A 13,972-nucleotide genomic window follows, 5' to 3' on the forward strand; every position below is an offset into this window, starting at 1 on the left:
TCAGAGACTTAGAAAACTTTTGACAAGCCGTGACCTTTCCATTTCACTACGGACACGTCTACTCCGGTGCTACGTTTTCAGCATTCTGTTATATGGCGTTGAGGCATGGGCACTAACTGAGACCACGTGCAAGAAGTTGCAAACATTTGACATGTGGACGTACCGAAGGAAGCTGAAGATACCTTGGACAGCTAAAATGACCAATATAGACGTCTTGCACCGTATGAACAAAGATACAGAAGTTCTCACTACCATCAATAGAAGGAAGCTGGGATACTTTGTTCATATGATGCGGAACTGTAAATACCACCTTCTGCAAGTAATACTCCAAGGGAAAATTAATGGAAAACGTGGTCCAGGGAGAAGTAGGACATCATGGCTCGGCAACTTGAGCCAGTGGTTTGGGGTGACAAAGCTTACTCTGTTCAGAACAGCTATGAACAAACAACAGATCATGCTACTGATCGCCAACGTTCTGCGAAGACATGGCACATGAAGAAGAAGAAGAAGAAGAATACTCCGTTATTCGTTTCCATGTTGGTGGAGTGTCTGTGTCGCGTTGCGGTGGATTTCTCGTCATGGATTGGGCACAACCCATCGCGTTCGCAGGAAAATGAATCAACAGAAATACCAACGGTCTTTGCAACGCTGTAGGTTCTTTATGCTACCGAAATTCTTCAATCTCAGCAGGATAATCATCTACAGCACACATGTGAACTGATTCAAACCAGGTTTGTGAGGAGGCAGTATATCTAATTGGTAGGTTGACCTCACGTTCACTTGAAATAAATTGGGAATATGTAGGCACAAGTAACGAAGCATATACGAAATAACTGGTCCAATCCGCCTAGAAAACATTTTGATGATTTGTGGAGTTTTGTCTAGAATGCCTGGGATGCCGTGGGTGTAAAAAGTTAATATTTGAAAAACTACAGTAATATATTCCATGCTTAATAGACTGCAATATACGATCGAGTAAGGAGAAAATTATCGAAATATTGAATCGTGGCTTTTTCTTTGAACTTTTAATTGTTGGAATTTCCTAAGGCAGACCGCAGTAATATCCTTTGGTTTATTCGAAAAAATTAAAAAATACAAAAATCAAATAGTTGAGATTATCATTGTTTTCTTTTTATTTGTAGCTATATTGTAAGGGATAATGACGCCAATTATAGACAAAAGGTGAAAGGTATCCCTTTCATACCAGTGCTACACTGAAGGCACTTGTTAGTTTTCCTGGCCACGACCGGACCGTGAGGTATTGTTCAAGGTTCACTAATTTGAGATCTCGATGTTCCATTCCTAGAGAATTTTATAAGATGGAACGTATAGAAGAGTCATTAGTCTTTAGAGTGAGAAATTAATGTCGGGATTGTAAAAGAGCAATCTTTTCTCATAAAGTCATCTTTACTTCTACAGAAGAAGTTCCCACTCCAGTAGAGCCTCCTCCTGGAATCATAAAGGGGACAGGAGCTATACCAGTATATTTTCTCTCTCTTAACACCATTAGGTTGTATTCGATCGCACGGTTTAATGAATCCTTATCCCGACTGTGCTACGATATAACATGAAGAATTTGCCTATTATAACTATAGATATCAGACCGTGATCGAACAACATTTAACATTACCTGTCTCGGAATAGCAGCAGTTGAAGTAACTTAGATTCTAGAAAGCGGGCCCTATTATTTTTGCCACCTGTGATCAGTGTCAGTAGCAGGCATTCTATTGAAAGCTTATTCATGTATTTGAATGTCGCAAAATAATGTTTATACAGAAAATATCTTATTCGTAATTTATTGGTCTTTTTCTTCTTTCAGGGAGACTCTGGTGGCCCTATGTTCAAAAATGGCGTACTGGTTGGAATTGCCTCGTTCGGTCCAAGTGAATGCAACCCGCCAAGTACATTAAGTGCGTTCACCAGAGTCGCTTACTTCAGAGCCTGGATACATCAGAATAGTGGTGTTTGAAACTTCATATACTGAGGATAATGTAATGCAAAAGAAGTATTATGGTTGTAAATTTATTGAGTGCTAGAGTATTAAACTTTCATTTCATTTCATTACATTAAATTTTCATTTACTGAAGCCCTTTCTATCCCTAAAATCATTGAACTTTAATAATAATAATAATAATAATAATAATAATAATAATAATAATAATAATAATAATAATAATAATAATAATAATTGTACCGAGAGGTACATCAATGCCGCACATTTAAAACTAGCGCCTAAATGAACTCCTCTATTGGAAAAACAGCGAAACACAAACTACACCAACTTAGAAATTTACTCCGAAGATGTCACCACAGAAATAAGATGTAATTTTGTTATTGTGAAGTTTCCTGAAATGACTGTGTTTCTACCAGTTTTGCTCGCTATCCATCAAGAAGTTTGGACATTTTTCCACAGATGACACTACTAAAAACTATGATAATGCACCCTGGTGCGAGGTGTAAGAACTTATAATTCAAAGAAGTTTTGTATTCAAAAGTTTGTTTTCTTACTGATTGATGTTCATTTATTTTTGGGTTGGCAATATTTCCTTTTTAATTCCGCCAGTTTTGAATCTAGCCAATCTATAATTTCTGTAATTAATTTTCTACCTATCACCGGCTTCTTCTTCGATTCTGAGTGTAACTTTGAAATTAACCAATAAACTTGAGAGGGTGTGGCTAGTTTAACCTTGAATGGTCTTGAACCTTCCCTATGGGTTTATAAACTGCGGATTTTCACGTTTCTTGGCCAATTGATCGTCATCTTACTGAGTGTGTGTGTGTCAAATCAGGAGGCGGGCGGCCTTTTTGTAGGCAGCTAGAACTGCTAGAAGGCTGAAGTGCGGTGACCCCACCGCCAACTCATCTGGGGACTGCACATATCCTTCTAATCTTCGGCGAACCTCACCACGACTACCCCTCTCATAGTAGCGGGAGAGGTGTATCTCTGAGTACTCGATGGGGGGGAGGGGGGAGGGGTCCGGGCGACTTTCACCTGGGTATCGGCAAGCCATCTTTCTTGTTGTAGCTACCTCCGCAGTTTAACCCAAGGGAAAGGTCCGTATCGTTAACGATGTAACCTACTTTTCTAAAAATGTAACTTTCTGCCGGCTAATGTATAAACTTCATAAAATCTTTAACTGTAAATCGGGGATAGAGAGTGATGTACCTCTCGAGCTCCCCTTCATCTGGGTTTGAGGTGACTACGTTTTGTAACTGTTTTTCTTCCTTTTCGTATTGCATTAATTTATACTTATACGAGCCACCTCAGTAGTTTGGGAACAGCCCCTGTTTCATCGGTCTAGTGCCCTTTAGGTTTTAAGCGTTTATATCTAGGAGTGCAAGTATTCGCCTCCATTCAGTTTGTGTTCGAGGCGAATTGACAGCTGTGTTTATGTTTCGTAGATCTAGAGAAAGTGTATGACAGGGTACCGAGGGAAATGATGATCGCCATACAGGGGGACTATGGAATTAAGGGTAGATTATTAAAATCGATCAAAAAGCATTTATGTTGACAATTGGGCTTCAGTAAGAATTGATCGTAGAATGAGTTATTGGTTCAGGGTACATACTGGGGTTAGACAAGGCTGTAATTTTTCACCTTTCCTGTTCGTAGTTTACATGGATCACCTGCTGAAAGTTTGAAATAGCAGGGAGGGATTCAGTTAAGTGGAAATGTAGTAAGCAGTCAGGCCTATGCTGACGACTTGGTCTTAATGTCAGATTGTGCCGAAAGCCTGCAGTCTAATATCTTCCAACTTGAAAATAGGTGCAATGAGTATGGTATGAAAATGAGCCTTTCGAAAACTAAATTGATGTCAGTAGGTAAGAAATTCAACAGAATTTAATGTCAGATTCGTAATAAAAAGCTAGAACAGGTCGACAATTTCAAGTAAGTTACTTAGATTATATGTTTTCCCTGGATGGTAATATAGTAATTGAGATTGAATCAAAGTGTAGTAAAGCTAATGCAGTGGGCTTGCTGTGCGATCAACAGTATTCAGTAAGAAGGGATTTAGGTCCCAGACGAAACTGTCTTTACATCGGTCTGTTTTCAGACCAAATTTGCTTTACGGGAGCGAAAGCTGGGTGGACTCAGGATATCTTATTCATAAGTTAGAAGAAACAGACATGAAAGTAGCGAGAATGATAGCTGGTAAAACAGGTGGGAACAATGGCAGGAGGGTGCTCGGAGTGAGGAGAAAAAGGCTAAGTTAGGAATGAACTTGATGGATGAACCTGTACGCATAAACCGGCTTCGATGGTGGAGACATGTGACGCGAAGGGAGGAAGATAAGTTACCTCGGAGGATAATGGACTCTGTTATGGAGGATAAGAGAAGTAGAGGTAGACCAAGCCTACGATGGTTAGACTCAGTTTCTAACGATTTATAGAACTCGATGAGGCCACAGCACTAGTTTCAAATAGGGGAATATTGCGACGGTTATTAATTTCACAGAGGTTTGCAGACTGAACGCTGAAAGGCACAACAGTCTATAATGATAATGTATGCATGTATGTATGTAGTTATGTATGAGGTTTATATTTTATATTTTCTTTTTTGAGATGTAGATTGATACTTTAGGATCTATTATGCAGTAGTATGTATGTAGTTTAGTGTTATTTAGATGTGTTTGATTTCAAGTTTTAAATTATTTAATTTTCGAGTACAACTTCCTCCTTGTGGAAGCTCGAATTGACTGGGAAGTATCTGATCTTTTCAAAAAAACTGATAACAATACGTATATACCCGTCGTGCTATAGATATGACGTACACTATTTCAACTATTAATGAGACTGTCACCAATCAGCCTTGCCACCTTCAGCACTAATCTCGATCATTTTACAGTGTTGACTTTCAAGCCCCTTCAGGTCTCCGTCTCAATAGAGGCCGAAAGTGGACGTAAACGGTATCCAGAGCGGCTCATAACAATGCATTCGACATTAATATGAGTTATTTTCCATTTTTCCTCTCCCTTTCCCCACCCCGAGCGTGGCGTTGGGGCGTTTCATCTCCAATAGTGTTCTTTTTCCAGATGGTAAGTCATATGTGTACCAAGTTTCGTTGGGAGCTATTCTGGAACATACCTGTATACATCCATATTGCAGAGCATGAAACCCGCAGAAGACAGTACATTTTTCCCGTCCTTTGAAGGGTAAGCGAAATTATTTACAATACGATAATTGTTTAAAACCAAGAGGAACTTCACATACGGTGTACGGGATTTAGAAAAAATCAGTAGTATGAGAGTAAGTTGATAAAATCTGTTCTAATTTTCGTATCAACCCCCGGTATGTTCAACGAATTTTAAATTATATGCATATCTAAAACTGCTCTAGGACGAACATCCTCTAAATATGAAGTTTGGCCCAGATCTCTTCAGCCCTTTCACCGTGATGATGGAACAGACAGACAGACAAACTGAAGGGCAGATTCGAAAGCTACTCGTAAAACCCTCTCATACGGTCTTCAGTTGAATTAAAACGGATAGTAATCTAAAAATTGGCAAATCGAGGGAAATTACAGACACCCGATCCCCTATAACTTAATTTATCTAGATATTTGTATACGCAGAACGGTAGTAACGAATTAAGAAGCTTTGAAATGAAACTAAACTACAGTGTATAAATGAAGTTCTAGAGGGTCCGATGTTTGTAATTTGGTTTATTTTGCCAATTTTTCAGATATTCATTTATCTGAAAGTACACAGGTTTTACACCCAGTTAAGTACCCAAATGAGGCCACAACACTAGTTGCAAATCAAGGATTGTGGCGACGTTTAGTAAATTCTCAGAGGCTTGCAGACTGAACGCTGAAAGGCATAACAGTCTATAATGATGATGTATGTAATGTATGTATGTATGTATGTATGTATGTATGTATGTAAGTACCTTCTCAACATTCATGATCAGTCTATATGAATAAAGTATATCCAACAGTTGTATCAAGGTAAGGACGTAGATGATATGGTTCTGGAACAAGAACAGGCTGTTGATGCTGATGAAATGGGTGACCCAATTTTGAGTTCAGAATTCGACAGAACTTTGAGGGAGTACTAGGAACAAAGTACCTAGAATTGATGACGTTCCTTCTGAATTACTGACTGCTCTATGAGAAACCAGCATGGAGAGGTTATTCCATTTAGTGTGCAAGATGTCAGACAGGAGAAGTACCATACGATTTTCCGCAGAAAGTTGTACCTATTCCCAAGAAAGCCGGTGCTGACAAGTATGAAAACTACTGCATCATTAGTTTAGAATCTCACGCCTGCAATTTTATAACACGTATTATTTATACAAGAATGGAAAGACAAGTTGAAAATTAGTTGGGAGAAGATCAGTTTGGCTTCAGGAGAAATGTAGGAACACGTGAAGCAATCCTGACTTTACGTCTGATCCTAGGGGATCAAATTAAGTAGGATAAGCCCACATATATGGCGTTCGTAGAACTAGAAAAGGCATTTGATAATGTTGATTGGACCAAGCTATTTGAGATTCTGAAGGTGAACGGGATCAGGTACGGAGAAAGAAGAATTATCTAATATCTATATAAAAATCAGTTTGCAGTGATAAGAATCGAGGGCTCTGAAAAGAAGCAGCAATCCAGAAAGGGGTGAGGCAAGGCTGAACTTTGCCTCCCCCCCCCCGCCCTGCTCATTTTCAATGTTTATATAGAACAGGCAGTAATGGAAATCAAACAAGACTTTGAAAAGTGAATCACAACACAAGGAGAGTAAATAAAAACCCTGAGATTTTCCTATGATATTGTTATTTTATCTGAGACTGCAAAAGTTCTGGAATAGTTGCTGAATGGTATGGACGGAGCCTTGGGTGAGGAGAACAAGATGAAAATAAAGAAGTCCAAAACAAATCTAATGGCGTGTAGACGTACGCAGTCAGGTGATGCGGGAAATATTAGATTAGGAAATTACGTCTTAATGGAAATGGATGAATATTCTTACTTGAGTAGTAAAATAACTAGCGATGGCAGAAGTAAGGAAGACATAAGATGCAGACTAGCACAAGCAAGGGAGGCCTTTCTTAAGAAAAGAAATTTGCTCACTTCGAACATCGACATAGGAATTAGAAAAATGTTTTTGAGGACTTTCGTTTGAAGCGTGGAATTCTATGGAAGTGAAACATGGACGATAACTCGCTCAGAAAAAAGACAAGAGAATCTTTTGGAATGAGGTGTTACAGAAGAATACTGAAGGTGAGATGGATAGATCGAATCACGAATGAAGAGATACTGAATCGAATTGGTGAGAGGAGATCATTGTGGCTAAATTTGACAAGACGAAGAGATAGAATGATAGGACACATCTTAAGACAACCAGGACTTGCGCAGTTGGGTTTTGAGGGAAATGTAGGGGGGTAAGAACGGTAGGGGTAGACCAAAGTATGAATATGACAAGCAGATTAGAGCAGATGTAGGATGCAGCATTTGTGTAGAAATGAAAAGTTTAGCTCAGGACAGGGGGACATGGAGAGTTGCATCAAACCTTTATACGGACTGATAAATCAAACAACAACAACAACTATAAAGTTAAAATTTAACAAAAACAATTTTAAAAGTCAACAATAAACAAACAAAAGCAAAATGAATATTAACATTATATATGGCACCATTTGCAATTTAAAAGAAATGAAAAATGCGCTAAGAAATTACACGGTAATTCAAAGCAAAAGACAATGCTAAAACCAAACAAACGTAAAACACAAATAAGTACACGGGGAAATATGATGAATACCAGAAAGGAATAATTATCAAAAATGTACACATTATAAAGGCAGGCTTCTATTTTTTTAATGAATTCATTATCCAATTCGGTGCATATATCGGCTTCTTTTGTTACTGTGTTTTAATGCGTTGTGATTTTACGAAAGCTCAATTTGACTGAAACAATATTTGTGACCTTTGAACGTGAAATAATTGGTGTTGACGTGATCTTTTCTGCGATAGATGGAATGAAATGCGGCCTAACAGGTCAAAAGAAGCGAATTGTCCTATTAGAGTTTTTCTTAGTATTTGTATAGAAATTAAGGACCGCCTGATTTTCAATGAAAGAAAATGATATATATTCCTCAATAACTGTCTACAACGCAAAAAGTATTACAAGCTTTGAAACAAAGATAAGGCAGGGAGTTGTTTTGTATAGTTTCAAGAGAATTCACTTGTTGCTTTGTATACGGGCTCCAATTTATTACAGAATATTCCAGTATGCTCCTTACTCGGGTAACATTTATTTTATTCAGTACAGAGGGCTGGATAAAAGGCCTCGAGTTTCTTATAAACAATCCTGGCATTCAGTTAGCATTCTTTGTTGTTGTTTGATATGACCGTTGAGCGTTAGCTCACCGTCAAAAATTATACCATGGTCCTTAAAAATTAGAACCCTATCCAAATTTGTCCCGCGTATATGATACTGAGACTTCAAATTCCTTCCTTCTAGTAAACATGTGAATTTACATTTACTGTTATTCAAATATTAATTATTAATATCATACCAAGAAATTACTTTATCAATGTCCTTTTGTAACTCATCCTGGTCTTTGTGGTCGCTAATGGATTTATAAAATTTCAAATCATCTGCAAAAAGTAAACAGTTAGAGTGGCAAATATTGTGTGGTAAATCATTAATTAGAATTAAAAACCAAAGAGGTCCAAGATTAGAACCTTGCGGTACCCCAGAAGGAATTATAAAAATTTGAGCATTTCATCGTTAAGAGAAACAAACCGCTGCCGATTTATTAAGTACGAACACATTAACTGCAACAACTGCTTACAAAAATAAAATTTATACATTTTGTAATTCAAATTATATGGACGATTTTATCGAATGCTTTTTCTAAATCCATATAAACAAAATCAGTCTTTTCTTTGGTATTAATGGTATCATGCAAATTTTTAGTACAAATCAAAAGATTGGTTATAACTGATCTGTTAGGGAACAAATAAATGTTGAAAATCTGTTAACGCAATCTTAACATGGTTATAAAACTTATTGTACAATATATGTTCATATACCTTACCTGACGTTGATAATGCACACTGCACGATAATTAGGTACCATTAAAAACCTGACTTTCATAAAAATGGGTGTAACATTAGCTATTTTCCATTTCTCAGGAAAGGATGAATTACGAAATGAAAGATTAAAAATCAAAGTTAATTGATTAGCCAATAAATAGGTACAATCCCTAATTTTGTACAGTGGTATGCATCCGGACCACTGGATCTTTTAGGCTTTAGTTTACCATTAATAGCGTTTTTCACCTCTTGAACAGATATCTCACTGACATGTAATATGTAAACAGAGGGAAATAGGGGAATGTCATCCGAAGCCAAATTATCCAATATGTAATTATAATCTCATCTGGCGAGAAACTGACGAAAATTATCGACCAAAACCATGAACAACATTACCGCCCTCGTAGCTCTCACCATTATACTCAAACGTAGTTCCTCCTGATCTCATGAGCGGCTTACGTTTACCTTGCCTCCAGAAATGTGTTATATCATATTTTAAAGCGATCTCTAGTTAGCTGATGTAATCTCGATACGCGGAATTTATTTTTACTTTCAATTCAGATCTGAGCTATTTGAATATATCATCATATTGCCTGATGAACGTCCTATTTATGGTACACTTCCTTTTTTTTGGTTATCTGAATGATATTGCAATTAAACCAGACTAAAAATTATGACTTTTTAATGACATATCCCATAGGTATGCAATTATCGAAGCATCTATATATCGACGAGTAAAAGAAATCCACAGCCTGATCTACGTCTCGATACGTATATAACGGATTCCAATCAATAACTCTTAACTCATAATACAGTTGTAGAAAATCCGCTTTCTTGAAATCGTAGTATACTCGATTTATATTTTTTGGCAATGAACATCTCTTTATTTGGAGGTAATGATAAACAGAGTGGAGGGTTGATGCAAATCTTCAAATACATGAGCAAATTCCTCACGTTCCACGTCAACTATGAAAAGGGCCAGTATAAGATCCAGCGTTCTAGAATTGTAATTTCCGGACGAGTTGGCCGTGCGGTTAGGGGCGCGCAGCTTCAAGCTTGCACCAAAGAGATAGTGGGTTCGAATACCACTGTCGACAGCCCTGAAAATGGTTGTCCGTGGTTTCTCATGTTCACACCAGGCAAACGCCGATTCCCTCCCACTCATAGGCCTTTCCTATCACATCGTCGCCATAGGACCTATCTGTGTCAGTGCGACGTAAAGCCAATTGTAGAAAAATTGCAATTTAAAATATTACTGTATGACGTTAAACCTAAATATGATATCAATTGACCCAGTCTTTTTTCCAGTCACAGTTCCTTCTGTAAAAGAATAAACGGTACAATTTACTTCAGGATGATTGAAATCACCCGCGATAATGCAGTCCGAAATCATAAAATAGTCAGTGCTTTCTACAGTTGAACAAAATGTTAAAAATGATGCTGGAGTAAAGTATACAACATTTATAAATGACTTCCTATTATTATTACTGTTACGGGGACACCCGAGGAGCAGAAAGAGGTGAAAGAAGGTGCCGGGGTGAATGGGTCTATCTACAATACCAAAGTTAATTTAAAACTTTAACAAAGAGTATATTTCTTTAGAACTTCAAACTTAACAATTTTTTAAAACAACTTTACAGGTACAAGTAGCAATCATTAAACAAGATTGGGAAAAGAGCTAACAGGCTCTCAGTTTTTTCTAGCCTATTCAAGGCAATATCCGAAAATTACAATCACTCGCTCATCAAGACACAACTTATAAATTGAAAGGTAATGTTATACAGGGGTATCTAGTACCCAAACTACAGGGCCTTTGCGGGAAAGAACAGGTTAAGTAAATGGCCCGAAACACAAACTGAATGGAGGCGTATACTTGCACTCCTAGATATGAACACTAAAACAACCTAAGGGGCTCTAGGCCGATGGAACAGGGACTATTCCCAAACTACTGAGGTGACTCATATAGAAATTACTTTAACACATTACAGAAGGAAAAACAGTTACAAAACGTAGTCACCTCAAACCAAAATGAAGGGGAGCTTGAGAGGGTACATCACTCTCTATCCCCGATTTAAAGATTTTATGAAATTTTTACATTAGACGGAAGAAAGTTACATTTTAGAAGAGTTTGCTACATAACTAAAGATTCGGACCTTTCCCTCGGATTAAACTGCGGAGGTAGCAAGAAAGAATGAAGTTAAGTGGCTGCGACGAAAGAGGTCGCCCGCCTCCTGCTTAACCACACACACTCTCAGGAAGACGACGATCAATTGGCCAAGAAACGTGAAAAGACGCAGTTTATAAACCTTCAGGGAAGGTTCGAGATCATTCAAGACTAACCCAACCACTCCCTCTCAATTTAATTGGTCAATTTCAAAGTTACACTCAGAATCGAACAAGAAGCCTGTGATAGGTTGAAATTTAATTACAGAAATTAGTGATTGGCTGAATTCAAAACTGGCGGAAAGGAAAGGGAGTATTGTCAACTCAAAAATGAATGAAAATCAATCAGTTACAAAAACATAGAAATACCAAACTTCTTTAAATTATAACTTCTTACACCTCACACCAGGGTGCATGATCATAGGTTTTTGGTAGAATCATCTATGGAAGAATGTCCAAACTTCTTGATAAATGGCAAACAAAACAAGGAGAATTTCACTCAGGTCAGGAAATTGCACAATAACAAATTTACATAATATTTCGGTGGTGACATCTTCTGATTAAAGTTCTAAATTACTTTTGTAGTAGTTTCCACCTTAGTTCGATAGAGGAGTTCACTTATGCGCTAATTTTGAATGCGCGGCGTTGAGGTGTACCTCCCGGTAGAATTATTATTATTATTATTATTATTATTATTATTATTATTATTATTATTATTATTATTATTATGTCCGGCTCCATGGCTAAATGGTTAGCGTGCTGGCCTTTGGTCCAGAGGGTCCCGGGTTCGATTCCCGGCCGGGTCGGGGATTTTAACCTTCATTGGTTAATTCCAATGGCTCGGGGGCTGGGTGTGTGTGTCGTCTTCAGCATTAGAATTCATCATAGGTAGGGCCCCATTCTCATAGACGCGCAGGTCGCCTATGCGGCGTCAACTCGAAAGACCTGCACTTGGCCTCTTCGGAGGCCACACGCCATTAAAAAATTATTATTATTATTATTATTATTATTATTATTATTATTATTATTATTATTATTATTATTATTATTATTATTATTATTATTATTATTATTATTATTATTATTATTATTCGCCTCCGTAGCGTAACGGTTAGTGTTATTAGCTGCCGCCCTTGGGGGTCTGGGTTCGATTCCCGGTACTGCCAGAAATTTAAGAAATATAAAATCCTTCTGTCATGGCAACAAAGTATTAGTAAACATGTTAGGTGTCAGGTATAAACTGAGACGAATCGTCGTAGCGAGCTCTCACGACCGGATGCCCTTCTTCATGTCAACCTTGTCAGAGCAGTTAATGGGATGAAATGAACGACATGGTATATGAAAGCAGGAAGGGAGAAGGTAACACCCGGTGCCGGCACATATCCTACTCATGTCGAATAGCACAAAGGGGTCTGCGGAAGACTTTATGTCGCCATCAGATGGACGAATCACCATCAACAGCGGCATATGCCCTCACTCCATATGAGCACTGCGGAGAGCTTTTGGAATTTAATCCAGGATTTTGGCACGAAATCTAGTGATTATAAATTGGATACCACCACTTTCCTTATCTTGCCGACTAACATTCTGATGGTAACATTTTTTTCAACCAATGGAACTCGAACCGGCTTACCATGGTGTCACACCATGTCGTAAACGCCTTAACCACCATGGCGACAGACAAACTGTTTACCATTGTGTCTAGGGATCGAGATAATGTGTTTTCATACCCTGAAATGGAAAAAGTGATTCATTTATTTTCTAGAAGATAGCAATTATCGCTAAACAGCAACATTGCATTGTTCTTATAACCCATGTCTGGTACCAGGTGGAAGGCAACAGAAGTCAGGAGTACAGTGTTGAAGCTCACGCCGATAGATATAGTTGCGATGATAAAACTGAAAATTTTTTAAAAAAGTATAAAAGTCGTGCGTGTGGCAGATTCATTGTATGTTTCTTGTAAAGAAGATATAACAGTCTATAACTGGTACCAATGTCCTACTCGTTGGCTTAACCATAATTGGTTAATTCCACTGGCACGGGGGCTGGGTGTATGTGTTGTCTTCATTATCATTTCATCCTCATCACGACGCCTAGGTCCCCTACGGGAGTCAAATCAAAAGACCTGCACCTGGCCAGCCCAACCCATCCTGTGATATCCCGGCACTAAAAGCAATACGACATTTCATTACTGGTACCAATTACAGACCTTGAATCATTTTAGTTTTCTCAATAACGCTGTGAATGACAACCAGAATAGGGATTTTATATTATAACCGTACTTTAAATCAGCGGAGAGCATGGGTTGACGCCAGGGCGTGCACGGTCCATGCTGCGAAAATTAGAGAGAGAAAAGTAGTATAATAAGTTCCTATTAAGTTGAACCTTGCGTTTATTCAATTTAAACAAGTAACATCACATTTTACAGATGAGCAGTCCAGGCAGAGGTAGGTAATGACGCAGTCCCTCGGCTTCGGCGTCAGTGATGACCCACGTTGTTTTGCTCCTTCCCCCTCACCATGGAACTCCTCTGAGCACTAAGGTACCACGTTATCCCACGGCGGTTGACTGTTCTTGAAGTTCAGTTGAGACTCGAACACGGAAGTCTGACGTCTGATGAGGTCAGCAAGCAGCGTGGAATAATTCATTACGATTTTATTCCACTATAATAATGGCGTATGGCCTCCGGAGAGGCCTGGTGTGGGCCTATTAGGCGACCTGCATGTCTATGAAGATGAGGGCCCTACCTAGGATGATTTCTAATGCTGAATACGTCACATA

General features: G+C 38.3%; 2 protein-coding genes across 3 annotated transcripts in view; one reads left to right on the forward strand and one right to left on the reverse strand.

Moving 5' to 3' along the window:
- The window catches only part of LOC136867478 (trypsin-1), a 52,101-nt gene extending 50,030 nt beyond the window's left edge, over positions 1-2,071 (forward strand). For both annotated transcript variants that reach the window (XM_067144687.2, XM_067144686.2), the window contains one exon: positions 1,820-2,071. In XM_067144687.2, coding sequence (XP_067000788.2) covers positions 1,820-1,969 — 150 coding nt within the window. In that variant the 3' untranslated portion in view covers positions 1,970-2,071. The remainder of the gene's footprint in view (positions 1-1,819) is intronic.
- The window catches only part of LOC136867479 (uncharacterized), a 1,202,473-nt gene that overhangs the window by 1,010,013 nt on the left and 178,488 nt on the right, over positions 1-13,972 (reverse strand). The window lies entirely within an intron of this gene.

This window comes from Anabrus simplex, chromosome 3, assembly GCF_040414725.1.
Source record: "Anabrus simplex isolate iqAnaSimp1 chromosome 3, ASM4041472v1, whole genome shotgun sequence".
NCBI classification, from domain to species: domain Eukaryota; kingdom Metazoa; phylum Arthropoda; class Insecta; order Orthoptera; family Tettigoniidae; genus Anabrus; species Anabrus simplex.